Genomic DNA, 27,901 nt, shown 5'->3' with positions numbered 1-27,901 from the left:
GCATACTAACTGAGCCACGAACTAGAGTAGATAAGGATAGTTGTCATCTAGCTATTATTCATGGGCGGTGTACCAACCGCATATGTAACTGACAAGTCGGTGACATAAATGCACAACGGTCACCCTGGCATATCACTAGTGGAGCTCGATATCTCAACGATCATCTCAATAAACCTTCCCCTAAGTTGATCTATTGTTAACTTGCATGGAGTTGGAGACCCTCTTTGAGCTTGACACCAAAATGCACTCATCGTTGTGGGTAGTAGACCACTATACCAATACCAACAACAAAATCAACACCATCATTCACTTTTTCTTTAAGCTCATATGATAATAATGTGATTAACAATGTGTTGTTATCACCAAGTTCTCCCCTACTCAACACTCCAACCTACAATCCTAGGTGTCCTACTTAGGACAATTTTACTCTAGAGATTTCTTACTTTGTAACCAATAATACTTCGACAACAACTTAGCATCCACCCTACAACCCCAAGTGTCCTACATTCTCTCCTAGTTAATGCTCCACCTTCAAATGTCAAGTGTCCTACTTATGACAAATCTACTATAGAGATTTCTTAGTTTTTAATTATTATTTCACAAAAATTGACTAGTCCTAGTAACCTTCCATCACCCATCAATTAAGGACTATTATGTAGCTAGGAATGCTCAAGTCTAATCATGTGTGGCTCCATTAACCATGTAGTCCCTTCCCCCATGCATCTACCCAACAAGGAAAACCAAGAGGCCAAGATGTATGTAAGAGGATTCATTTTGCTAGACATGTCACCCAAGGCATATGCATGCACCTCCCTCTCCTATCCAAATCCTCAACCTCACTAGCCTAAAAAATGAGTGTTAAGAGACTAGCCCTCCAACATGGAGAGGTGAACATCAACCAAAAGCGTACAAGCTACAATAGAAGCAAGGTGGAGGGAGGGCGGAGGTCACAACAACAATGGAAAGCCAAGGCAAGAAAAACAAATAACAAGGATGAGTCCAATCATAGTTTCTTGATCATTGTAATGTGACCACATGCATGTAACTTCCACTCCACATAACTGTAACTAGCCAACTAATGTAGGAAGCTCGAGTAGAAATAGGCAATTTGCCCCATTTAGGAGCACTATGAGGCCATTTGATAAATATAATTAAGCAAGGGAAGTCTCTTTGTTGGCCTATTACAAAGCATTTTCCCAAAGGACATATGTATATCCATTTTATGTTAGGGAAATAATAATGTATACTAGAGTTTTAAAGATGCTATAAAAGGGCATCTTCATGCCAAGTTGATTTGCACCCAAGCCATTCAAATTTTTTAAAAATCATAAAAATAAGACATTTTTCAAATGAGCTAGAGTCACTTTATTATATCTGACTTACGTTATCATTTGATAAGAAGAGTGGTATATAGACAATTGAGTCAATACATTTCCCAAGTTAGTAACTTGATGTACAATTTGGTGTTTTTGACATCACCAATGTGTTGAAAGCATAATGAAAGCTAGAAACAAGTTTAAAAAAATGAAACAAGACACCTAAAGGTAGTGGAAAGTGATTTGGAATGTTGGATCATAAAATCTTATTTTGTGATGTCTATCTTAATGACTTGGTTCAATTTGTTTAACTATGCCACTAGTGGTGAATGTGTTTAGGCTATTTTATAGTAGTGATAGCATATCTAGACTATAAACCGTGTGTTAAGAAATGTAAACTAGTGTAGCCATGTCTTCTCCAATTGCAACTAGTAACGGCCAACTAGGGGTGTTTATTGAGGTTGGCTCATGTAGGCTATTGTATATCATCACATGAAGGCATGAACCACCTAGATGTTATCACTAGCTCAACTCATACAATTATGTGTGAAAGATTTTGGTGTGTATCATCTTAACAAGTTAGCATGAACTATGGCCTCTCCATCCTCTCCATGCAATACATACATAGATTGCCTCCCAACTTAGAAAATGTTTGTATATTTGTCCTTGACTTTTGGGATTAGATTTCTTCACACTCTATAGGGCAACAAGGGCTAATTGCCTAATGTGAGTCTCGAATCGATAGTGCTCCTCATGGAGAACTCAAGTCCAATGAACATGGTAGCATGGTGCACATACAAATATATTTACATATACATATGATGTACACACACACACACACACACACACACGTGTGTGTGTGCATTCTTATTAGTAACTTTATTGTAGAGAGAGAGAGATATATATATATATATAGAGAGAGAGACAGAGACAGAGACAGAGAGAGCTAATTGGATTCATACGAGAATGTGATTATAAAGCTCTCATTTTGCCTTAACATGTGCTCCCCATCCACTTGTGATTAGAATTAAGTATTGAAAGTGTTTTCTTAGGTTCATGGTTGTATTTGTAGTTCAAGCTTGTTTAGTAAGATTTATTTCCATCAGTATATTTCAACACTTAATTATTCATGGATTGGGTGGAATAATAGGTTGAGTGCACAAAGAGAGAGAGAGAGAGAGAGAGAGAGAGAGAGAGAGAGAGAGAGAGAGAGAGAGAGAGAGAGAGAGAGAGAGAGAGAAGCATGTTCACATTCTTTTGTCACCCCCATTCTAGTACCCTAAGCACCCTTTTAAATAGAGTGACTCCAATGCGCTTCGATTCTCCTCATCAAGCATTACAACAACCTAAAGTAGCCTCTTTGAGAAAGAAAAATTATGTTGTACAATACAATAGCCTCTTTAAGCAAGTACGAGGGTAAGCAACAACCATTCCATTGATTAAGCACATTTCTTAATACTTTAATTTCATCCTCATTTGTTTCAACAATGGATGAAAAATGATGCACAAGATGGGAGCCCAAAACAATACCAATGACATGCCTTGTATATCATGTAATAAGGATCTTTATTAGCACATTAATCATTAGCTTTACATGCATCTACATTGTCTTGTTATAGTTAATTGCAAGAAATAGAAGAGAACCTATCAAAATACAATAAAGTGCACATATGTTTCACATGTCTATGTTACAATTGGGCATGTCTCTCTTGCACATAGATGTCTATGATATATATTCTACTTTATTGGTTTAGGGATCATTGCTTAAAAAGCTAAAATACAAACTTATCACATTATGAAGAAGTCCTTGAAAGATAATGCTTGCAAATCCCTACTTCTACATGTAGAGTGCTCTCATTTATTTTCAAGCACTACACTCCACAATTTAGAAGTAAGAGATTTCAAGATTTAACAAGAGGCCAATGTACACAGATTTCCTAAACCCATTTCGATGTTAAATTGCATGTGAATATCTTTATAAGGAAAATAAATTGTAACTAAGGTTGAATTACAAACTAATGTAGTTTGGTAAGTGACAAAATTTGTGCCTTGCATAAGAAGCTCATTGCTTTTTAGAGAAACCATTAATTAGAAGTCGATGGTTATGCATTTATCTTATTTCTTAGAATATGTTAAAATTATTATCATGGTAGCACTAGATTAACGTGTATTTCTAACAATATTTGAAACACTCCAATCACAAGTTTCACCATAACATTCATGCGTCTCTAATCATACATGTTTTAACTATTTGCACAAATGGTATAGATATTACCTCAAATCATAGCGACAAGAAAGAGGCAAAGCAAGTTATACATGTTGCATGCTATGAATCACAAAGTTGTGCGTCGATAAAAAGTCAAAGGGTGTTCTATAATGCAATAAATTATGAATGTATTTTATGACAACTTTCTAGACAATCATTTACTTAATAAGTGAAAATTTCATGTGCACTACTAGTCAAGTGAATGCAGCTTCAAGGCACACATCGACAAATGTTTCATTGTCTTGTTTAGAGTAGGGGCAACTATACTATATACACCATGATTGATTTATACCTCTCAAAAATCATAATAAATCATTAAAAACATTTGTTTATGAAAAAAGGTGGTCTAGCCTACTCATTGCTTCACTTAAAATAGATTGTGTGACAGCAGGACAATGAAGTTAACATGACTTTGATTGCAAATAGCTCAATCTTTATAAGGCCGAAGACAAGGAAACTAACATGACTTTGATTGTTGTGAGCCAAAAATTGGCTGGAGGCCTTCTCTTTCAAACAAATTTACACATAAAAGTTGAGGTTGACGTCTTTACACTTTCTTGGAATTTCTAATAAACAATACAAAAGTTCTTCACTTAGAAGTTAGCTTTCATGATGAAGAGAACACATGGAAAGTTGTCCTACATGTGTTACCATGAAATTCAATATATTATAATGTCAAAGCAAAAAGAGACATTAAAGTAATTCACCCTGAACAAAATTAACACTTATTCTCTAGGTGAAGAGAAACTAGTCTTGGTTTTCATCCCAACTTAACTTTATGGACACATATTCAAGCCCTTTACTATGTGTGCTTTCCAAAGTATATATGTTGGCAAGTCACGGGTGTTGTCTAAACTCTTCTAGACCTAGCTTACTTGACCTTTTCAATAGCAAATTTGATTGTCCCAAGGTTATGCTTCATTAGACTTCGGCTTTCAAAAACATTTCACATGCAAATCATGCAATGAGATGAATGAAAGTTGCATTGACATTACATTGGTTAGGAAGAAGCCTACTCATAGAGCTATCCTCTCATCTAAGGGAAATATTGCCAAATGCATGCAAAAGGACCCAAGGTACTTTAGTGAGGAAGTAACATGATGCATGCACTCATATTCTGAGTTAGCGTGTCAAGCTCCCCTTAAGAAGGAGAGCTTTCTAGAGTATCAAGATACTTTGTCCTTGTTGCTTGATTTTTTTAAAGGTAGTAGTGAGTAGACATGATCAAAATCACCATGGTTACAATGGAAATTAATTTCTAACCTAACCTATTAGCAGTATGGAATGTGCCACATAATAGCCAATTAAACACGTTGGGGATAACATGATATTTGCATAAGCCACTAGCTTCAATGTTTCTTAATTGAAAACATGGATATGAGTAATTATATTGCATGATTCCTTTTATAAACACGCCTACATGTTTCTTTTCTACTTGCTTTGTGCATGCATGAATAACTATCAACACATGCATACATTATGTCATACCAACATACATAAATGCATATACTTTTTGCATGCATGCACTTACACATACAAATGCTTGTACATTAAAATAAAGACACACAATTGTTAAATTGTAAACAAGTTGCCCTACAATGTCTCCAGGGAGTGGGAGATTTCTAAGTAAGAAACGTTTGAATCATTTTGATAGTTAAGCCCTACTTCTTTGGAAAGGTATTACATTGCCATCATAAGCCAAATGATGGATATCAAAAGGAAACATCTAGCCAAAGGTTTTTGAAAAAAAACTCAATTTCTCATGGTCATGCACCTCTAACTAAAAGGATTGTTGATGGAGGTAGGCATAACCTTTATATGCAAGCTTTATATATCTACGATAATAATGAACCATCGTTTCTTCAACTACTTACCAATGTGTGTGCCACATTGGAATTGTTATGTGAGGCATAGATCAATGTTAAAAGTCAACAAAGAGAAAAGTTAATATCTATTTGGGTATCAAAGTATCACAATAGAAAAAATGTGCAATGAACCATACTCCTTGCATGCTAAAGATTCATTGTGACAATGGCTCTTAAATAGCATCACCTTTGTAATTAACTTCATTCATTAACAAATAACCATGTTTAAAGGCACAATTGTTACTATGCAAGAGGACAATGCAAAGTCCTTGGTGCAAAAGAGATATCACCTATTATTGTGCAATTTAAGTCCTCAAGATTCACAAATGAAGAGGTTGTGTACACAAGGCACGAAAGAGCCCTTACTTTTGTAAGGTTGTTGCCCTTCTCTCCTCTCAATGCAATCTTGACAACTTGGTTATTACCCCAAGCACATAAATCTCTTTGTGAATTTCTTATTTGATCTCTCTCTCTCTCTCTCTCTCTCTCTCTCTCTCTCTCTCTCTCTCTCTCTCTCTCTCTCTCTACACAATACCTTTTCTAATAGATGATTAGCATATAATGATGGGCTCCAAATTTCCTCCTATTGGCTCAAGGATACTATGTAGAAAATTGGCTTTTATAGCTACCCAAATCACTTCCATGACCACTTTCGTCATGACTCACACTAGTGCCTCTCACAGAAAGAGATCCAAAACAAAACTTGAAAATGAACAATTGAGGAAGGCAATGCTTCCCGAGATCTTCAAGGATAAGCCATCCATAATTAGATATGACAAAGTTCCAGAGCTTGTAATTGAGCAGCAATAGCAATCACCGACATCCCTAGTTAATGTGCGTAATGAAGGAGAAACAATTGAAAATATGGACTTTTCAAAACAAAAGGCGATTGAATCATTGTTGCCTAACAATATTTCTCAACATGAGCCTAAATTGATTGCTTAATGACTTCATGTGTGTGTGTGTGTGTGTGACAAGTATTGCCAAGTTGGTCATTGCAATTTCCCACAAGCTACATAAATCTCTTGATAAAGTTTTTGTTTAACACCCACACACACACACACACACACTCTCTCTCTCTCTCTCTCTCTCTCTCTCTCTCTCTCTCTCATTTTACACACGTATCTTTGTTATGGGACAGTTGGCCTCCCTAAATTTATTGTTAAATGTCGCTCTCTCTTTGTTTTGGATGATTAGCGCCTTCTTATGATGAGATAATTTCAATTGCTAAAAGGTGTTATTGAAATGCCGAGGTAGGTTAAAAAGGGTGAAAACGTATATCGGGTGGGGGGTGGGGGTTGAGCTTTTAACGTAGAGAGGATGGGGGTCCTTTTAATAGCGAGAGCGTTATGTTTTTGTGGGAGGCATCAATGATTGCGATGGCCGGATGTGTCAAAAGAAAAAGGCCGGGTCAGATGCGAACCGTGGTTGGGTTGGATGGCCCCCTGATATGACTGATGGATGGCCGAGCAGCAGCAAGACCGTGACACGTTGCCACACTCACATAAGGAATTAAATACGGGAGTTTATATTTTTAAAAACACAGACAAAAGGGAGAGGAATAATTTTAAAAACACAAAATACAGCTTGTCTTCCCATGGGGCCCGCCTTTCCTCCAGACGCTGACCTCCCCCCCCCCCCCCCCGCCCAAATTAACCCTTTTCTACAATAGATATTTTCCCTCCCCTATAGCTCCCGTTCACACGTCCACCCTAGATGTATATCAATGTTGCTTTCTTCACATTTAGAGATGGGTCAGCCTCGCATGAGTGTTGGCAACGATTTGTCCAAAGAAAGCTACTGACAAAGTTGAGTAGAGTTATGATTTGTTAGCAATCTTGTATTCTTGCTAAACTTCCATTTTCTAGTGGGATTACCATGGCTTACTTACGGTTAAGGAAACCCTACTACCCCTTTATTGCTTAGGTGTTTTGATAAAGTTGAGTGGAGTTCTCATTTGTTAGCAATCTCGTATTCTTGCTAAACCTGCATTTTTTAGTGGGATTACCATGGCTTACTTAGGGTTAAGGAAATCGTACTACCCCTTATACTACTTAGGATGACCATGTGGTAGTGAGTGGTTTCCCTCTCTCCCACTATTATTGTGCATGACCACACTCTTATAGTTGAAATTGAAAAAAGAAGCATATTTAATTGTTTCGATCAACGTAGTTAAGAAGAAAGGTGTGTTAACTTGCCTCATGGCAAGCTCTATGTGACCATCGAAGGGCATAAAATAGCACCCTCTTTTGAGGGGGTGCAAGCAAGGGAAGTGGGATTAAGGTAACCCCTTCCTCCCATACCCACAAGGCATGACCACAATGTTAGTGGGGCCAATCCCCCCATTCAGCTTGAGTGTGACACAGCTCTTAGAGCCCTTTCTTGCCTAGAGCTTTGAGGTGCAATAAAGATCACGAGAGTGCAAAACAATCACTACGGTTGGAGAATAAAGAATGCAAATTAAATGTTCTCACATAAATGTAGACTTCGCACGTGCAGAACGTTAGGCCGCTTTGTGACAGCTTTGCTACCTCGAAGCGGTGAATGAAGTTTCTCTCTCTCCCCTCCAAATTCCCTATGTCTAATTCTCTCTCTCTTTCTCTTTGCCTTCTATTTTAGTTTATTTTTTCTCCTCTCCCGATTCTCTCTCTCTCTCTTTATTCTCTCCCCTCTCTCCTCTCTTTTCCTTCTCTCTTCCTCTCCTCTTTTTTCCTTTTTTTTCTTCTTCTTCTCTCTCTCTCTCTCTTCATTCTCTTTTTAAAAAAATTCTTCTCTCTCTCTCTCTCTCTTCTCTTTTCCTTCTCTCTTTCTTTTCTATTTTATCTCTTCTCTCTCTATAATTCTCTCTCTCTCTCTCTTTCTCTCTCTCTCTCTCTCTCTCTCTCTCTCTTTCTTCTTTCACTTTTTCCCCCCCTCAATCTCTCTTAAAGTATGTAAATTTTATATTTGCCCTCTATATAATTCTCTGTTTATGTTTATATTCTCTCTCTTTTTCTCCTGTCTCTCTCTCTCTCTCCGTCCCCTTTTCTTCTCCCCTTTCTCTTAATTTTCTGTTTTTTCTTCTCTCCCTCTCTCTCTTTTAAATTTTATATTTTTCTTCTCTCCTTCTCTCTCTTTTAAATTATATATATTCTCTCTCTCTCTCAAAATATATTTAAATTAAAAAAATTTCACTTTTCTCTTTTTCTCCATTTCTCTTCCTCTTTCTTCTTATTCTTCTTCTCTCTCTTTCTTTCTCTCTCTCTCTCCCCTCTCCTCTCTTTTCCTTTTCTCTCTCCTCCTTTTTCCTTTTTTTTCTCTCTTTAAATTTTTTTCTTTTCTCTTTCTTTTAAATTTTATATTTCCTCTCTATACTTCTCTCTCTTCTTCTTCTTATTTTCTCTCTCATTTTCTTCTCTATGTCTCTCTCCCCCCTCTCTCTACCTCCCTCTCCTCTTATTTCTTTTTTGCTCTTTATATATATATATATATATATATATATATATATGTATGTATGTATATTAAAAATAAAGCTTCTCTTTTTTCTTTTTTTTCTCTTTAAGCTTTTTCTTTTTCTCATTCTTTTAAATTGTATATTTCCTCTCTCTATAATTCTCTCTCTGCATTCAAATTCTCTCTTATTCTTCTTGTTTTCTCTCTCTAATTTTCTTCTCTCTTCTTTCTTTTCCTTTTTTCTTTTCCTCTTTCTCTCTCTCTCTCTTAAATCTTATATTTCATCTCTCTATAATTCTCTTTCTTTCTTTTAAATTTTATATTTTCTCTCTCTATAATTCTCTCACTGTGTTCAAATTCTTTCTCTTCTTCATATTTTCTCTCTCTCTCTCTCTCATTTTCTTCTCTCTGTCTCTCTCCCCCCTCTTTCCTCTCTTTTTTTATTTTATTTTCCTCTCTCTCTCTTAAATTTTATATTTCCTCTCTCTACAATTCTCTTTCTCTCTGTTCTCCCCCCTCTCTCTTCTCTTCTTTCTTTTTTGCTCTTTGAGTGTGTGTGTGTGTGTGTGTGTATATATATATATATATATATATATATATATATATATATATATATATATATATATATATAGAGAGAGAGAGAGAGAGAGAGAGAGAGAGAGAGAGAGAGAGAGAACCTAGGCCCTACACATGAGAGAGAGAGGGGGGAGGAATTTAATTAAAAAGGGGAGGGGAAAAAGAAAAAGAAAGATTATAAGTGAGAGAGAGGGGAGGGGGTTTTAATTTAAAAAAGGGAGGTGAGAAGGGGGGGGGGGGGGGGGAGGGGAAATGAAAAAAGGAAGGGGGAAGAGAAAATGAAATATTACACTTGAGAAAGAGGGGAGGGGAAGGGGAGGGAGATTTGGAAAATGGGGTAGGTTCAGAAAGCCCTCTGGAGGTTCGGGGCTTTCCAAACCTATAGCTTAAGAAGTAAGATACAAGGAAGATTCTTTTTAATTGCCTCGTTTGCATCTCACCACTAGGTTGCAATCCTTAGTGGTGCTAGAATAATGTTTGTAAGCACTTGCATGTTCCAAGGTGCTAATAATGAATCTCTTAGAGCACTTCAATAACTTGGAGTCCCCAATAGCAACATGGTGTGACAATGAGAGAGTGGTGCCTATAGCACATCATTTCCATTGTAAGGTTTGGGCAAGAAGGGGATCCTAACATTTGCCCTAGAGGCATATTCTTGTAATGGTTTATCCATTAGCTCCAATTGTTATTGATTAAATTACTTCGCATTATTTGAAGTTATAGATAAAGTAATGCAATTAAAACTTTTTAGTTATTTTTAAAGGTTTCTTTTTTAATTACTTTTTTTTTTTGAGAGGCATTGATAAGAGCCCACATGACCTTTAAAGAGAAACTTGTAATAGGGCAACCACTCATGTACCAACTTGTTAGGACCGATAGAGTTTCTAGATTAAAAGGGTAACCAAATAAGTATAGATTGGGGTCTCAAGCTTTTATAGCTCGAGTCTAGTACACTTAAATTGGTAATGAGAAGTGGTTTCAAAGTATTTTGAAACAACTATTGAAAAGTCAATACCTATCCAACTTTCTTCATGCAAAGTGTAATGTGCAAAGGTAGTGAAAATGAGGCAGAAAACAAAAAAAGAAGAAAGCATTTGTGGCTACATTCCAAACCACAATAGATTGTGTTGACTAATTTTTTGAAGAATATCACCAATGCCATGTGATTGTGATTAACACAACATATGTTGCCTTTTGTGCAAGTCATTAATTCTAGCACCATAAGAGGAGAGTGTCCCAATTATTGTAGCCAATTGTGTGGGCCATTCCTTCCACTAAGCTAATTGCATTTTGTATCCAAGTTTCTGTGACTCAATAACATCCCTAAGAAATACATTCCCTAGACTTAGTGGTAATGGATCTATGTGTGAAGGCTAAACTATGTGGGTTTGGACATTAAGATTGTACCAACAAGTCGTGAATCACCTTAAGTATATTCTTTGCCTCACATCCACTTTGATAATTTGAATAAGCTAAAAGATGGTTAAATTGTGATCGTATCTTCATTGCAGATGGGTTTGTTACCATACTAAGTCTTGTTTGTTGCCATTGCCATGATCCAAACATGGCCAAAGACATTTAGGGACTAGAGCATATCTTATTGTTACCATACTAAGTCTTGTTTGTTGCCACAATCCAAACATGGCCAAAGACATTTAGGGACCAAAGCATATCTTATTGTCTCCTATTAGGGCCATAATTAACTAGGCTTATAGTGTTGCATATAACATTTATGGGGAATAGGGGGAACGAGCACGAAAGTGTTTGGTTGCATAAGGTCACATACCTCTAGCCATAGGTAATACATGATTTTAGAGTTATACATGTATAATTGAGTTTGTCAAAAATGGCTTGAGGATCTATATGTGTTATTCATGGTGCTTTGAGCACTAAAACCTTTTACAAGCACAAAGTTAGGATCAAGGTATTCAAACTGACATTGGCAAGATATTGCATGGAATGCTTGTATAGTAAGATATTGCAATCAAATCCTAATGCCTTTGCATATTTAGATGGATCTCTTTCCTTTTTCTTTTTCCTTTTCTTTGTCTACCTCTTTTCTTTATAGCCTTGACTACAAACTATAACCTTGCATTTGATACCAACATGACTATATATGGGCATGTCCATGTGCACACAAACCATGGTATGATGAGCAAAGAGAAGGTGTGACGAAAGAACGAGAATTTGCACTAATAGGTTATTTGCAAGTCAATTGCATCAAGTAATGGGAATACCTTGTTTACTTTGCTGACCCTAGCAAACCAATGAGCTCTACAGAGGAGAAGTTGATGATCCCCCTTTAGAAATTGATGAGTACAAGCTTGTTGGAGTAAGATACCTGTGTGTGCTTAGGGTTCACGAAAGCTTGAGGTTTATTGATAGGTGAAGCATTAGATTTGAAAAAAAAAGCTTGAAATATGAAAGAAAATGGAATTTCAAGTTTAAAATTTAAAGTTAATCTAGCTAATATATGATAAGAAGAGTTGCAACCTATGAAGAAACTTGGCAATAATCAAGGGTGAAGGTTTCTAGATGCGGAATGGTTTTGTGCCATTGGGGATGGAGAACAGAGGGTTGGAACTCATGCACCCACAATACTCAACCTAGGCTCAAACTTCTAGACTACGACCCTGTTGGCCGAAGGGGGAAGGTTTTTGTGAACACCGGTGGATGTCATGGGTCCTGTAGAAACACCGGCTTACACGTGAAGTGGTTTCCTGGCCTCTAGGGCTAGCGTGTCATGTTTAAATGTCTGTCATTAAAGAGAAGGAAAAGGTTGAAATAATAATATTTTTGCCATACAGATTCCGGGAATATCACAAAAACACTGCAACAAAGGGAAAAAAAAAGAGAGAGAGAGAGATCCCCCTCTCGTGTTCGTGTTCGCGTTCGCGGGCAAAAGGCGTGTCCCTGGGGGCTGCTGCCCGATCGGGAGCTCCGTCGTCGAGACTCGAGAGTCGAGAGGGGGAGGGCTGCCCGCTCGGGCAGGGGAGGGGGGGTTGGGCAGTCGCCATTGCTGTGACGTGCTCTCGTGAGCGGGCGATGGGCGGGGCCCTGCTGGGGGTTCGGAGGGTCCCTTGGTGTGCCCAATTGAAGGCACCCACCGACACCCAAGCGTTGTTGGATTGTCGCTCTCCTCTCTCTCTCTCTCTCTCTCTCTCTCTCTCTCATGCTACTGGTGTACACTGTACTCTCTCTCTCTAGACCCCCCCCCCCCCCCCTCCAAACCCCACCTCAGCCATCGCTGGTCTAGCTTCTTTTGCCCCTCCCTTTCCCTTCCCCCTTTACTTCTCCTTGCGGCTTCCCCTTACCCCCCTTCTCTCTCTCTCTCTCTCTCTCTCTCCCCTCTCGCTGGCTATGGCGTAAGGTTCGCTTGTCTTCCGAGGCATGCCTGATCTTGACACTTTCCCTACCGCTCTCCTTCCCATTTTTTCTCTTTTCTCCTCCTCCAGCTCTCCATTGTTGCTCACTCGCATAGCTCCCCTCCATCCCTCTCCCTCCCCCGCCTTCGCCTCCCGCAGCCATGGAGGCCAATGCAGGGCTAGTGGCGGGATCTCACAACAGGAATCAGCTCGTCGTCATCGGTACTGACTCTGCAGGGGTAAGCTATCCTCCGTCAAGAAATGCTATGCCTCAGGCCTCGCAATTGGATCACATTGCCTCTGCATCCATAATGCAGACGACTCAGCTTCATCCAATGTGCCTTCCGTGGCAGCAAAACTGCATCTTCCTGCTGCTCCCGTTGCAGATTCTTCCTACTGCCATATGCTTGCTGTCTGTGAGCTGTCGCCATTTCATGGCTTCTGAACTCTACTAATAATGTTGTCTGTACATTCCTGCAGCCGAAGCCTCTTGCACGACTCAGTGACCAGATATGTCAAATTTGTGGAGACGATGTCGGCCTCACATTGGACGGAGAGCTGTTTGTTGCTTGCAATGAGTGCGCCTTCCCTGTCTGCCGATCTTGTTACGAGTACGAGCGCAAAGAGGGGAATCAGTCTTGCCCTCAGTGCAAGACAAGATATAGGCGATTGAGAGGTTCGTCCTTCCCTTCCCTTCCCCTTCCTTCAGCAGATCCAGCTGTTGAAGTCTACCAAACAGGGCTTTTGACGTTCACATTTTGTATCTGGTCTTTCCATGAAGACATGATATCTCATAAGACAGTGCTTGCCGTGGTCTGAAGCACGGAAGCTGTTTCTTGATGTGCTTGATTGGGACTGGCAGTAACGACACTCTTTTTTTCGTTGCCAGGTAGTGCAAGGGTTGAAGGAGATGAAGAAGAGGAGGATGTGGATGACCTCGAGAACGAGTTTGATTATGCGCATTTTGATAAGCAGGACAGACAGCACATCGCCGAGGCTATGCTGCAGGGCCACATGAGCTATGGACGAGCTAGTGACCACGACATGCCCCACAGAATGCAGACAATGCCACCCTCTGTGCCTCTTCTTACGAATGGACCAGATGTAAGTTGGATGTGACTCACGATAGGAGAGCATTTTGAGTGAAAGTCTACAGCTCCACGTTCGTTTCCTGTATGTTCTTAGGTGTAGTTTGTTGAAAGATAGTAGCAGTTCAGATGAAATCTGGCAGTTTGTTCAGGGCGGGACTTGCCTCGCTGGACTTGCCCAGTCACAGTCTAAATGCACCATCAATATTGGTTATAGCTAGTACTGAGAGGGTCCTGGGTTTTTAAGGAGACACATTTAACATTAATTTTGGTGCCCATTTTCTGTCTGCACAGACTGGCGGAGATCCGCTTGGTATACCTCCTGAGCATCATGCACTCGTGGTCCCTCCATCAATGGGAGGTGGGAAGCGTATTCACCCCCTCCCCTACTTGGAGTCTAATCTTCCAGGTATTGCACCAATTGCTGTTTCTCACACCTCGCCATTCTTCAAAATTGGGAAGGACCTTAGCTCATGGCTGTTCAATTTCAGTCCAACCCAGGCCCCTTGATCCAAGCAAGGACTTGGCTGCATACGGTTTTGGAAGCGTTACATGGAAAGAAAGGATGGAGAGCTGGAAGAGTAGGCAAGAAAAATTGCAGATGATAAAGGCTGATGGTGGCCAGGCATTATCTGGGGGCAAAGGTGGTGATGGTGGCGATCTTGATGACCCTGATCTACCAGTGTAAGTTGCCATCTTACACTCCTTCTCACATTGTCCAATTGTCATTTTTGGTTATGCATTGTGTCTTGTGTTTTGTTATAAGGATGGCTGACTTGAGAAAATGCTCACTGTGTTCAGGATGGATGAGGCCAGGCAGCCCCTTTCACGCAAAATTCCTATTTCGTCTGCTCGAATAAACCCATATCGTATGATCATAGTCATGCGACTTGTGGTGCTAGCTCTCTTCCTGCACTATCGAATTTTGAACCCTGTCCCTGATGCTTTTGCGCTTTGGCTTGTATCTGTGATCTGTGAGATCTGGTTTGCTCTCTCATGGATTCTGGACCAGTTCCCAAAGTGGCTTCCCATCAATCGAGAGACATACTTGGATCGCCTTTCACTTAGGTGACACTGCCTCAATGTTACATGCTTCTTTCTTAGTGGCCTTATCAGGTTCTACAGTCTGACCCAATAAAGTACTAGCTAGTTCACACTTATTTTACTGTTCACATGGGCAGGTACGAGAAGGAGGGCCAGCCTTCTCAGTTGGCAGCTGTGGATCTCTTTGTCAGTACTGTGGATCCTATGAAAGAGCCTCCTCTAGTTACAGCCAACACAGTCTTATCAATTTTGGCTGTTGACTACCCTGTTGATAAGGTCACCTGCTATGTGTCTGATGATGGAGCAGCAATGCTAACCTTTGAGGCCCTGTCGGAGACATCTGAATTTGCAAGGAGCTGGGTGCCTTTTTGTAAAAAGTTCAGTATTGAGCCTCGAGCCCCTGAGATGTACTTTGCTCAGAAGATTGATTATCTTAAAGATAAAGTCCACCCTTCTTTTGTGCGGGAGCGCAGAGCCATGAAGGTTAGGAAAGACTTAGGTCACCTTATTTTTGTTTTCTTGGGCATCTATTACTATGAAGGATATTGATTTGTGTAAGTACAACAGAGAGAGTACGAAGAGTACAAAGTCAGAATGAATGCTCTGGTTGCCAAAGCCCACAAAGTTCCTGAGGATGGATGGACAATGCAAGATGGAACACCCTGGCCTGGTAACAATGTTCGAGATCATCCCGGAATGATCCAGGTATATGGTTGTGCAATTGGTGACTGGACTTATACTCGATGGTTTTTCCTATCGTTTACTCATGTCCAAGTGTTGTGCAGGTGTTTTTGGGCCAGACTGGAGGCCATGACACTGATGGAAATGCCCTCCCTCGGCTTGTCTATGTTTCTCGTGAGAAAAGACCAGGGTTCAATCATCACAAGAAAGCTGGTGCCATGAATTCCTTGGTATGACTGTGTTGTTATTCGCACCGTTTGGGGTCACAATGCTACATTCGATTGGTAGTCCTTGCAAGTCAGAGTGCAGGGTTTGATTGTGTATTATTTGCTTGCAGATTCGAGTGTCTGCAGTATTGTCAAATGCCCCTTACATTTTGAACTTGGATTGTGACCACTACATCAACAACAGTAAAGCCTTACGAGAAGCAATGTGTTTCATGATGGATCCTCTTCTTGGAAAGAGGGTTTGCTATGTTCAGTTCCCTCAAAGATTTGATGGAATTGATAGGCACGATCGTTATGCCAACAATAACACTGTTTTCTTTGACGTAAGATAATACTGCGTTTCATGGTCCTTTATGTCTGAGCGTTTCTCCTGGAACATCTGTTGCACTGTAGTCAGTAAATGTCTTGAGGGGCTCTCTCAGAACTTTGCTTTGTGGAATTGCAGATCAACTTGAAAGGGTTGGATGGCATTCAAGGTCCTGTATACGTGGGCACTGGATGTGTATTTAGAAGGCAAGCGTTGTATGCCTATGATGCACCTAAGAAGGAGAAGGTACAAGGAAGGACTTGCAATTGTTGTTCAAGTTGGTGTTGTGGGTCTCGGAAGAAGAACAAGAAAACTACAAAGCCAAAGCCTAAAACTGAGAAGAAGAGAAGGTGGTTCAAGAAGAAAAGCGAGGCCAATGTTCCTATTTTCAAGAACTTGGAGGATATTGAGGAGGGAGTAGAGGGTCAGTCTTAGCTAGCTCCTTCTTGTTACAAAGCTTGAGCTTAAAAAGTTATATTGATGAAGAGAGAGCTGAGTTGTGCTGACTTCTTGCAGGGTTTGACAGTGAGAAGTCTTCTTTGATGTCTCAAAAGAATTTTGAGAAAAAGTTCGGCCAGTCCCCTGTGTTTGTTGCATCAACATTCTTGGAAAATGGTGGTGTACCAGAGAATGCGAGTCCTGCCTCACTCTTGAAAGAGGCCATTCATGTGATAAGCTGTGGCTATGAAGACAAAACAGACTGGGGAAAAGAGGTTAGTTGGCTCAAGTCTCATTCAACCTATGTATGTCACCTATGAAATTTGTGTGTACATTATGGAACAAGTCTTAGAAGGATATAAGAAGTGGTTGCACCCTGTTTTGTGTTCTCCAGGTGGGCTGGATTTATGGATCTGTTACAGAAGACATTCTCACAGGTTTTAAAATGCATGTCCGTGGCTGGAGGTCCATTTACTGTATGCCTCGAAGACCTGCTTTCAAAGGTTCTGCTCCCATCAATCTCACAGATCGTCTCAACCAGGTGCTTCGATGGGCTCTGGGCTCTGTTGAGATCTTCTTCAGTCGGCATTGTCCCATCTGGTATGGTTATGGTGGAGGTTTGAAATGGTTGGAGAGATTCGCCTATGTAAATACCATTGTGTATCCTTTCACTTCTATTCCCCTCATTGCATACTGTACCCTACCTGCTATCTGCTTGCTTACTGGCAAGTTTATTGTCCCAACGGTACGTTCTTCCAGCTTATTTTTTGTCGCACTTTTTGTTCATTCCAGAGACTATGGTTTTCAGCATGGTAGTATCAATGTGCTAACAGTACAGGGATTCTCTTTGGCAGATAAGCAGCTTTGCCAGTCTGTGGTTCATTGCCCTCTTTCTTTCCATCATTGCCACCGGAATTCTGGAGATGCGATGGAGTGGGGTTGGAATTGATGAATGGTGGAGAAATGAGCAGTTTTGGGTCATTGGAGGAGTGTCAGCACATCTATTTGCCTTGTTTCAGGGGTTGCTGAAGGTTTTGGCTGGTATTGACACCAGCTTTACAGTTACATCGAAGGCCACAGATGATGATGATGAATTTGGGGAGCTGTATGCTTTCAAGTGGACAACACTGCTGATTCCACCCACTACTCTCCTGGTCATTAACATGATTGGCATAGTGGCAGGCATCTCCGATGCTATCAACAATGGGTACCAGTCATGGGGTCCGTTGTTTGGGAAGCTGTTCTTTTCCATATGGGTGATAATGCATTTGTATCCATTCTTGAAGGGTCTCATGGGACGCCAGAACCGGACACCCACGATTGTGGTGGTCTGGTCGATTTTACTTGCTTCCATATTCTCACTCTTGTGGGTAAGGATTAACCCCTTTCTGCCCAAGCAGGAAGGACCTAATTTGGAAGTATGTGGCCTTCAATGTGACTAGATCAGGGACATTGTCGTACTTGGTGAATGAGAGTTTCTGTCAATCAGGAGCTTCTGCTCCTCTTTGTATCAGCATCAAAGAAAGACCTGCAATGTCTTGGAAAATGTTGGCGGCATTTTCAGGGTTTGTAATCATTCGGTAGCAATGCTGAGAGGAAGAGACTTTCTTTGAGGGGGTGTAGGTTCTCCAACCTGATGTGCTGGAGAACTCTTGATGCGAGGATTTGGCTGTATTGAGTATTTTGACATGTATGTGGCTTTTTAGACCTTCTAGGATCAAAATGCACCAGAGGGTATTAGAAGCTGTAAGTGGTGATTGTTTCAAGGATGGGTTGGGGATTGTATAGTGAAATTTTATTCATCTTTGATTTATTTCTCAAATAAGCTCCCATGCACTCGCTGCAGAATGGGAGGGCGGGTCATAGACTCCCATGTGTAATTCTGCACTTCCAAGATTGTTAGCTGCTGCTCGTCTTTTTGAACTGTAATGGACATCATATTCTATGTATATTGTGCTTTCTTCTGTTCTCTTCTGCCATGACTGTAGGGTTGAAATCAATGCTTTCGGGATTACTGTTACTTCAGTTTTGAAAATCTGCTGAACAAATTAGGAATGGGATAAATGCTTTTATCATAGATTACTTTTGAGGGTAGGCTACTAGGGGTGTGTACTTGAGGAAGCTTAATTCCGTCAAGTTGGGCATTTATACTAAATCAGCCTTAATCCTTGTGCATATGTGGTAGCATTAATTTGGGTGGGCGAATTTCATCTCTCTCCGTCTCACAGGCAATATGCATGACCTGCATTTTTTACATCTAGAGGTTCTCCAGGCATGGATGCGGATATTGTATGTACTTCCCTTTACTTAACTCTACTAGCTGTAATTCCTGCTTAAATTCTTCGGCGGGAAAAGAAAACGGATGCTAACACATGCAAGTTACCTGCTATGGAATCAAAAGTTTAAGTGAGCATAAAATGAGAGTGGTGTACACTGTACAAGCAATAACAGAGGTGGCTGCACTATGGGGTCTCTGTTTTGGTTGTAACCTTGGACTGACAGTAACATGGCTTCAAACGCTTCCTTCTGCAACGGTTCAGTTTTGTTCCGGGCCGCATTTGTGGGTTGTGTTGCCAGAGTGAACATCAAAGCACATCTGTTTTCGGTCTCAGGAAGTTCTTAGAGCTGTGCCATACCCAAGCAAATCGACTTGGGAGTGACTTGAGGTCTACATCTTACTCTATGGACCCGTGCAAGTAGAATTTGCTCGAGTGGCCTAGCTCTTATTCTTTCTCCTGCCGTGGTCGGTACAATCTTCCAAGTTCCCTATGCTCTGCAACTTTCTTCAGTCAGTTTGGTACAACAATTACAACAGTCTCACGCAGATTAAGTGTGAGCTTTTAAAGCCTTCCATTACACTCACAGCCCAGATGAAACCTCACATTATCTTTGCTGCATTTGCTATCCTATGTACGTGAAGATAGTACACTTTCCTCGAATCCACTAACGTTGGACATCAACTGATCTAGTGGTATCTCACATGAGTGTTTTGAGGACTCCAAAGCCAGCCTTATATGAATTGCTTTCTCAGTGAAGGGGGAGATTAAAATTATCCATAAATATATCCTTTGTCATTTCTATCCGAAACGGTTGTATGAAGATGGATTCATAATGACAATGGATAGCGGGGGTGGAACACATTTTGCATGGCTAGTATTATTTTCTTTTCTTAAGTGGAAGGTGGGAAGTTGGGGTTGAGCTATTATGTTTCTTAACACATGTACTTTACGAAGTGCTCTCTCTCTCTCTCTCTCTCTCTCCCCTATATACGTATATATAGTCATCCATTACAGCAGACTGTCTCCCTCCATCCCACTTCATCTTCCATGCCAGCATCCCACTGTCCACCCACACTATGAGATCAATTGATTTCTTTTCTTCCTTGGAAGTATCCATTTGCGTTCTTGAATATATGCACTCTTTGCTCGCTCACCCACTCTCGTGGTGGCTACAACATGATCATTGGCATAAAATTCCAGAAAATATAACGAGTGCAAGTGGATATGCACGATGAAATATAAACAAGGTAGATAAATTAGGTATGACACCACGTTTCAATAGTTAATCAAGTTACATTGCAAAAGAAAATGCATATCGTGCACATTTCGATGGCATGAAGAAATGTAAGAGGAAACTAGATGATGCAGACCATGCATGTTAAAGGTCACAAAGGCAAGAAACACAAATTACACAAATTGATAGAAAAGTAAGGGGTTCAATTGGGTATTAGTAGGAAGCAAGGAAATAATTGAGCAACTTTGGTATTTGGGGACATATAACATGAAGTTGATGCATTAAAGTAAATCAAGATGTTTTAAGATAACTAAGATGTGGATCACAAACTAACTTAATATTAACACAACTCAAAAACATAACGATGTGAAATTGATAAGATAAAGGTGGCTCGGAAAGAAGTGAATAGGTAGTTTATTAAGATAGTGAAGCCATTGTGGAGGAGTCCAAAAAAGCTCAAGTACTAAGTTACTTTTGGGTGATTACACATGAGATGGGAGGTTGCTTGCTAATATATTAAATAACCAATCAAAACTTGCTTTTACACGGCAAGTACATTGTAGGTAAGTCTACAGTCAATTTGTTGGTTGCAATTACTACACTCCTTGTCCATTTCTTTGGATGAATTCCACCATTAAATAAACAAAAAGTTGCTAGAATATGCTTTGGCACATGATTAGGGGTAAAGATTGTTTGAACACAAGCCCATCCTCCATTTTAACATTAGTAATTCATCCATTGCCATATGTGTAAAGAGCAGAGGACAAGATGGTCGCTTGCCACCAAAATATCTATGCCTAAAATGTGCACCTATTTTTGGCACTTTGAAGTGATTGTGACTAAAATCTTGACGTGTCTTGTTTTGTCTTATGTGCTTTTGGGGCATCTTAAAATATGTTGTTGATCTGTGTGTGTGTGTGTCCCCCCCCTTTCTTTGTGTCTATGTATCCTAAACTTTAGTTTATGTGAATCACCAAGCCCTACACAAGAGCTCTTGTTTAAACTTCCATTCCCTCTCATTGCAAGGGCAACACATATAGGAGGGGGATTAAACTTAAGTTTTTGCCCTAGTTGCAATATGTACCCAAAGACCTTTTTGAAGGGTTTGCCAAAACAATCTAGATCAGCTTGAGAGCTAAGCCCATGGAAGGAATACCTATAGTGATGAGCTTGTAAATTGGAAGTAGAGAACATGGACTTGAGGATTCATTAGCCAAAGTGCACATGTGCTTGGTTATGTTAGAGGAAAAATTGGCAATACAGATGGCTATATATTATAGAAAGATAGAAGATTAAGGCAGAGAATTGATAATGGGGTGCAAGAGGAGATATAGAGGAAAATCAAAACAAAGGAGGCAAATAGAGAAGTTATGATAGGCACTATCATTTTCATAGTTGATGAAGCTACATTGCAAAAGAAGATTGCAAGTTGTGCACCTAAGGCCTCCTCGACGGATCTCATGAAGAAGCACAAGTGAAACTACATGATGAAGACTATCAATCATGTTTAGAGTCATACATGCTATAGAATAAAACAAATCCTATCGTTGGAAAGTATTACCAAGTAAGAAAAAAATCAAGAAACTTTGGTGCTTGGACACAAAGTAGAAAAAATTGAAGCAAGTAAAATGATTCAAGGAATTGAAATATGAATCATAGTTAAACTTACACAAATGCAACTTAAAGGACAACCAAGTGAAATTGCCAAGATAGAGGCGATTAGGAAAGAATGCAAATGGGCAATCTACCATAGAGGAATCCAAAAAGCCTAAGCAAAAAGTTGCTCTATGTTTGCTATGCATTTAGTTACTCTTGTAGCTTTAGCAAACAATTGTGTTTTCTTTTGTTTGCGCAATTGAAACCCTAAAGTGGATTGTAACTAATGTCTTGACGTGTGTTGTTTTGTTTTATATGCCTTTGAAGTATCTTAAAGACATTAATAAAATCTATCTATAGGCTACAAGGCTTATTTAATTCACACACACACATACGCACACACACACACACACACACACACACACACACACACACACACACACTCTCTCTCTCTCTCTCTCTCTCTCTCTCTCTCTCATATAACTATCTATAGGCTTTGAGGCTTGTTTAATTCATTCTTATTTATGTGTGTGTGTATATATATATATATATGTATGTGTATGCATGTGTGAAAAGCTATGCATATAGGTATATGTATATTTTTAGGTTGCTATATATTGAAATTTGATGTTAGACACTTGTCTATGATCTACAAATGGATAGCCATGGATATAGCTTGGTTTTGCAAGGTCTCCTCTCTATATTAAGGTAGTGATAGCCAATGTATATCTGCCATAGAGTTGTTAGAGTACATGTTTTGACAATACTCTAAATCTTAGGTGGTTTGGAATTTTGCATGGTTTGTGTATACCAGTACTTAGAGAGAGAGGAAGCACACACAAAGTTTTGGTGATAGTATGACATCCTTATTCTTCATTATATTCACTTATATATAACTAGACATTGTGTCCTAATACAAGGGATGCCCACTCCTACCTTTGGCCATTGGCCTTTCCAACATCCCACTTAAAGGTCAATGCCCCGTCAAGGGAGAATAAAATAGTGAAGATACTATCCAATGACCATTAATACTTTGCTATGTGCAAAGCACTTAGAGACAAGCTCTTTGTAAGAAGATTTGTATGGTTGTCATTGATATGAACCTTAACAATCTCAATCCATTTGTTCTCAAGCACAACTCTAATGAAGTGATACTTTACCTCAATGTATCTTATATTTGCACGAAAGATATGATTCTATGCCAAGTGGATGGCATTTGACTATCACCATGCAAAATGGACACATCTCTTGTAGTTACATATATCTCTCATTAGACAACTTCCTTGAATACCTCGGTGGTTGCAACATACTTAACCATAGTGATAGATAAGCTGTGCATGGCTCCAATCAAGGATTTTTGAGGTCTAAAAATGCCCTATAAGCGATTCTAGAGAGAGAAAATATTTTAGAAAATAAAATTATTCTTTAGAAATTTAAAAAATATTTTGGTAAGTAAATATTAATTTTTTTTAAATAAGTTGTTGTTGTGATATTCTTGTGGTCATATCAAACCTAGAAATCTAGGTTGCCATAAAGGTGACAAAGGTTGTCATAATGAAGATTTTACTCCTCCTCATTAAAGTGAAAACAAATACTCAATTTGAATTTTATTCGACCTTTGATTACTTCCCTTCATTCTCACTCTCTTTTTTCTTTTCCCTCCTTACTAGTTTCTTCTTCATTTTTCTTCTTGTTTCTAATTTACATAGTTTTTCAATCAAATTTTCTAATCACATCCTTAGCTATGGATCAACCATCCAATGATCTCTGTAGCTCTAGTAAAAGACCTCTCTATCATTTTCATATTGAGTTGGATAGTAAATATCAACCAATAAGGGAGAGAACAAAACCCATTACTATTATAGAGTCTACGAAACATATATTCAGGTTTGAAGGGAAGAAGAATCTTGATCTTTGGTTAGATGGCAAGCTATATCCTAAAGATCCTAGCAAAAATAGCACTCCGCCTTTCTATAATAGCTCTTCATTGATGATGAGTTTCATTGGTAGCAGAAAAGGATGTTCTCAAATTGGAGAAGCATCTTTTATCAAAACATAACAATGAGTTATTGCAGAAGGTAGAGGGTTGTCAATAGAGGATTCATTCATTGGAGAAACACATCAAATCTTGTCAATGAGAGGAAACTATTTTAGGCCCTTGAAATTGACAAAGGGCTTTTAAAAATATTAAGAGCCTCAAACGAGGAGGAAATGGTTATAGTAAAGGAATCCAAGTGGCAATGTATTTTTTTAAACTTTAAAAATATTAAATATGGCTTTGTTTATGATTAATCGTATTGATATTTGATGTTAATTTTGTTTAGGTCTCTTTTTCAATCGAATGCAAGTGAAAGAGATTCTTGAAAAGTATCTCAGTTTTATTATCATCTTCTTCCTTCAGTAGTTTCAAAAGATATTTTGAAAAAGAAGAAATTGAAAAATGCATTAACAATTCTTGTAGTCATTTATAAAGAATCATTCTTTGGATACCGAGTTAGTGCAAAAGATAATAGATAGTATTAATGCTTACATGCAACTTTTCCAACTCTGATAATCAAATATGAAGCAAGGACATGCACACAATTGCATACTTCCAAGGCCATCTATGGTTAGAAGTATAGGACAGAGACTTTCCATATCAAGGCTAGCTTTAAGGACAGGGAAAAGGAAGTTGTATTCAATGAATTTAACAATATTTTCCTTGACTTGTCCACCCTACAATGTTCAATGACCAAATTCTATGACTTGTCACTAGAAGAGACACAAGGAGTGGCTAGATTTGTGGTTAAACTTGATGAAAGTGAGATTTTGAAATGCACAAAATTAGAGAGGGTCTCTATTACCTTGATGAGTAGAGCACTTTTATTAGGTCACTGCAATCACTCAATGTCATTTAGTGTTCAATCTGAACACAACATCTGGTGGCTAGGAGTATTCAACTTTGATACAGAGGATTTTGCTATATTGTAATAGGTTTTTCATCAAACACCAATACCTGATGTTATCAAGAGACAATAATTAGGTAGGAGAAGAGTTATTTGTTGAAGGATTTGAGAACTATAAGATTCAATGGCACATAGTTGGCGACTTAAAGGCACTCAAATGTATGTATAATGTGTTAAAGGAAGCCAAATCTAGATCTCCTTTCCTATATTGTATATCCCCAACTATAGAGTTGAACTTAAGCAATTGGAATAGAACTCCCTCTAGGCACAACAAGGATCCACAGTTTAAGCCAGTCCTAGATATTCCTTTGGTGAATGGCCATATCTATGCAATTCATGCACTTTGCAAGATAATTGAAAAGCTTGTCCATCTTTATATAGGGTTTGCATGGAAGTTGAAGCCATTATAAGCTAGAACAGATAGTATAATAAAGATTGAAAAAGCCTTATTTGCAATTGGTTTGCATGGTGGTAATGTTGTAATTGAACTATATTTTCAAAAGTCTAAGGATGGAAATTGTACCCCCAAAAAGCCATCTATTAGTGGAGTGAAGGCTAGAAGGTTCCTAGGCTTTCATGGAAGACTTAGTAAGATAAACTCTAGGAATGGTGGCTCAACTATTAGATATAATTAGTGAAAGTTCCTATATAATGCAATTAAAAATCATGCTTGTTAACTATGGAGCATATTTTACATAACCATGCTCCATATTTTATCAAGAAATATGGATCTCCATCTATCTGGTCAATCAAAGGTATGGAAAAATCACATCATCAAGCAAGAACAAATTACTTAAGATACACAAGGCATGGATGTGAAAGATACAAAGCAAATAATTTATTAGAGGTCTTCCAATGGTTTTATAGACAAATTTGACAAAAATTCAAGCTCAAGGACACAACCACATCATGTAATATATCATCTTTGGCAAGGGCTATACAAATTGTCGGCCAAAGAAGAAAAGAGGGATATTTAAACTCTTGTGCAAGCATAGATTTTTGCAATGGTTACAAGCTAGAAAAGGAGATGGAAAAAGATGGGTTTCAAGAAACCCTTGACATCTTTTAGTTTGATTCTGTTGTAGAAGAGTCTCTAGTTTTAAGCAACTCACTAGGACCTCTAGAGAAATCTTTTGTTTCATCCCACTCAATAAGACCTCTACATTTCAAGAACTCTTATTTCCTATAGCTTGGAAGGAGATTCAAATTCTTTGCATTTCCTACATGGGAGAGCAAATAAGAGCCAAGAACTCCAATGTACCTTGTTCTGGATTCACTATATCTAGGTATGAAGCTAAAAACTCTTATAGCTTTTTTCATTTTCCACCAAAATTATCTTATCTAATTCTCTATTGGAAACTTGGGATCCAATCACCTTGGAGATAGCTTTCAAAGGCATCATTGGTAGGCTTGGAGAGCTTGACAACCTGCTATAGTAAATTGCAATTGTTTGATTATTTAAGCTTCCAATATAATGACCAAGGCCTTGACTTTTGCCAAGCTTTGATGGCCTTGAGCCCTTGGCTCTTCCATGAAAGTTGTTTGGAACTTTAATTTCTATTTGCACAATAAACCACAATTGTATAAGATGTCAATAGATAGATACCCTATAATATTTTCTTATAATGCATATCAAACTCTATCATAAATATTTATTAAAATTTTTGGTCTCTGCTCTGATGGAGACTTCAAGTTCTTTTCTTCATACCCTATGCCATCAATAACAAGTCTTTATTGAACCTATGAGAACTCTTCTTCTATATGTAGCCCCTCCTTTTCATATTCTACAATCTGATTAATACATGAATGCAAGGCTACAGAGCTGTTTTGAAAATTCTCTCCCTCAACATCAAGACTTGCTGGTAATTCTTGTTTATAACCTATAAAATTATTATCATTTTGGAACCATTTTGCAATGATTGCTAAGCAGTAATCTTCTTTGAGATAAAAAAAGTGTTGAATGTCATTTAACAATACACATCTCTTTTTATTGATGAGGTTTAGTGGAAAATGTTGGGACACAATCAAGAGGACGTTCTTCAATTTTTATACTCAACTCTATCTCATTTTCTTTCACTTTTGTAATATTCTCACTTTTAAACAAAGCAATATCAAATCCCTACACTAGTTGGTTCTCAACATCCTCTTGAAACATTTTCGCCTTCTCTTCAACCTCTTTATCTTTACTTGCAATATCCTATGTCATCTTTTCTTGTATTGTATATCCAAAGAAAAACTGTCCATATACTGAAGATATATAAGAAATCCAACATCCTTGTGGATAAGAAGACATTGATGTTGATTTTGATGAAAAGGGCAATCTGCTTCCCACTTCTTGAATTCCTCATTAATGAGGCTAAACCTTGTTTGCAAAGTTGTTCTAGCTGCATTAGTAGCTTCCACTACATCATTGTTATTGAAAAATCCCTCAATCTCTAGGCCTTGCCCATGTCTATCATAACACTCCCTATAATCCTTTAGTTTGTCTTCAAGATCCTTCAAGAGCTCTTGCAAATCAAAGGGAACATTGAACATATCTCTAATGTAGTTGAATCTAGATGAATTTCTAGTTGCATGGAGGAAATCAAAGAGATTCTCATCACATGTATCCTCCAGATCCTCTTCCTCCATTTCATCTAGAGAAATCTTTCTTTTAGTCATCCTAATTACTTAGAGAACCAAAATTTGAAACAACAAGACAAGTTTAGGAATACAAAGAACCAATCCACATTTGCTTCCATCCAAATAAGCAATTTAGATTTGCATAAGTCCTAATTGCCCTTTAAAATGACTGAAAAAAAGTGGCAATAAAATTTTCAATCTACATCACTTGGAATATGCTCTTAATATGGAGATTCATGAGTTTAGGACTTATGAAACATGAGTTTAGTAGCCAAACAACAAAACATGGCATCATCTTTCACGTTTCATTTGACACTCGCAATTTATATGAGTTGATGACTTATGAACCACTATTATAGAGGTCAGAGGAGCTTTCTAGAATCTTATTGTGTTTCATACAACAAAATGTACCATTCAGTAATGAAAAAAATCAACACAAAGTAAAGACAGACTCCTTACTTGTACATCTTCAAAGTAAATTATTCAATCATTTCTATCACTTTCAGTGGAATTAAGAATAAAGCACAATGTTGTGCATAAGAGAAATAACTAGTAGAAGTTTGTTACCTTGGAAATATATTGCTTTGTGAGAATGAACTGGTTTTGTCAAGAGCACGCGT

At 38.6% G+C, this 27,901-nt stretch overlaps 1 protein-coding gene across 1 annotated transcript; it reads left to right on the top strand.

Moving 5' to 3' along the window:
* The first annotated feature begins 12,751 nt into the window (after positions 1-12,751).
* LOC148009617 (putative cellulose synthase A catalytic subunit 5 [UDP-forming]) lies at positions 12,752-18,554 on the top strand. The gene is made up of 14 exons (XM_087673376.1): positions 12,752-13,059; positions 13,301-13,496; positions 13,710-13,924; positions 14,203-14,317; positions 14,400-14,592; positions 14,710-14,976; positions 15,090-15,435; positions 15,520-15,657; positions 15,738-15,863; positions 15,971-16,183; positions 16,306-16,591; positions 16,684-16,880; positions 17,000-17,350; positions 17,460-18,554. Exons 1-14 carry the CDS (start codon positions 12,982-12,984, stop codon positions 18,045-18,047), a joined length of 3,309 nt encoding a protein of 1,102 aa, XP_087529502.1. The 5' UTR covers positions 12,752-12,981; the 3' UTR covers positions 18,048-18,554.
* The last annotated feature ends 9,347 nt before the right edge of the window (positions 18,555-27,901 follow it).

This window comes from Lygodium microphyllum, chromosome 30, assembly GCF_053477565.2.
Source record: "Lygodium microphyllum isolate KBCC chromosome 30, Lygodium_microphyllum_v1.1.10, whole genome shotgun sequence".
In the NCBI taxonomy this organism is placed as follows: Eukaryota; Viridiplantae; Streptophyta; class Polypodiopsida; order Schizaeales; family Lygodiaceae; genus Lygodium; species Lygodium microphyllum.
Note: the sequence above shows the minus strand (reverse complement) of the source record. Positions and strands in the feature narration are given on the sequence as shown.

Excerpts from the sequence above, each read along its gene's own strand:
- LOC148009617 (XM_087673376.1), top strand. The coding sequence starts at position 12,982 with ATGGAGGCCAATGCAGGGCTAGTGGCGGGATCTCACAACAGGAATCAG. Across the intron at positions 13,060-13,300 it reads TCGGTACTGACTCTGCAGGG|CCGAAGCCTCTTGCACGACT; the intron begins GTAAGCTATCCT and ends ACATTCCTGCAG. Across the intron at positions 14,318-14,399 it reads CTTGGAGTCTAATCTTCCAG|TCCAACCCAGGCCCCTTGAT; the intron begins GTATTGCACCAA and ends GTTCAATTTCAG.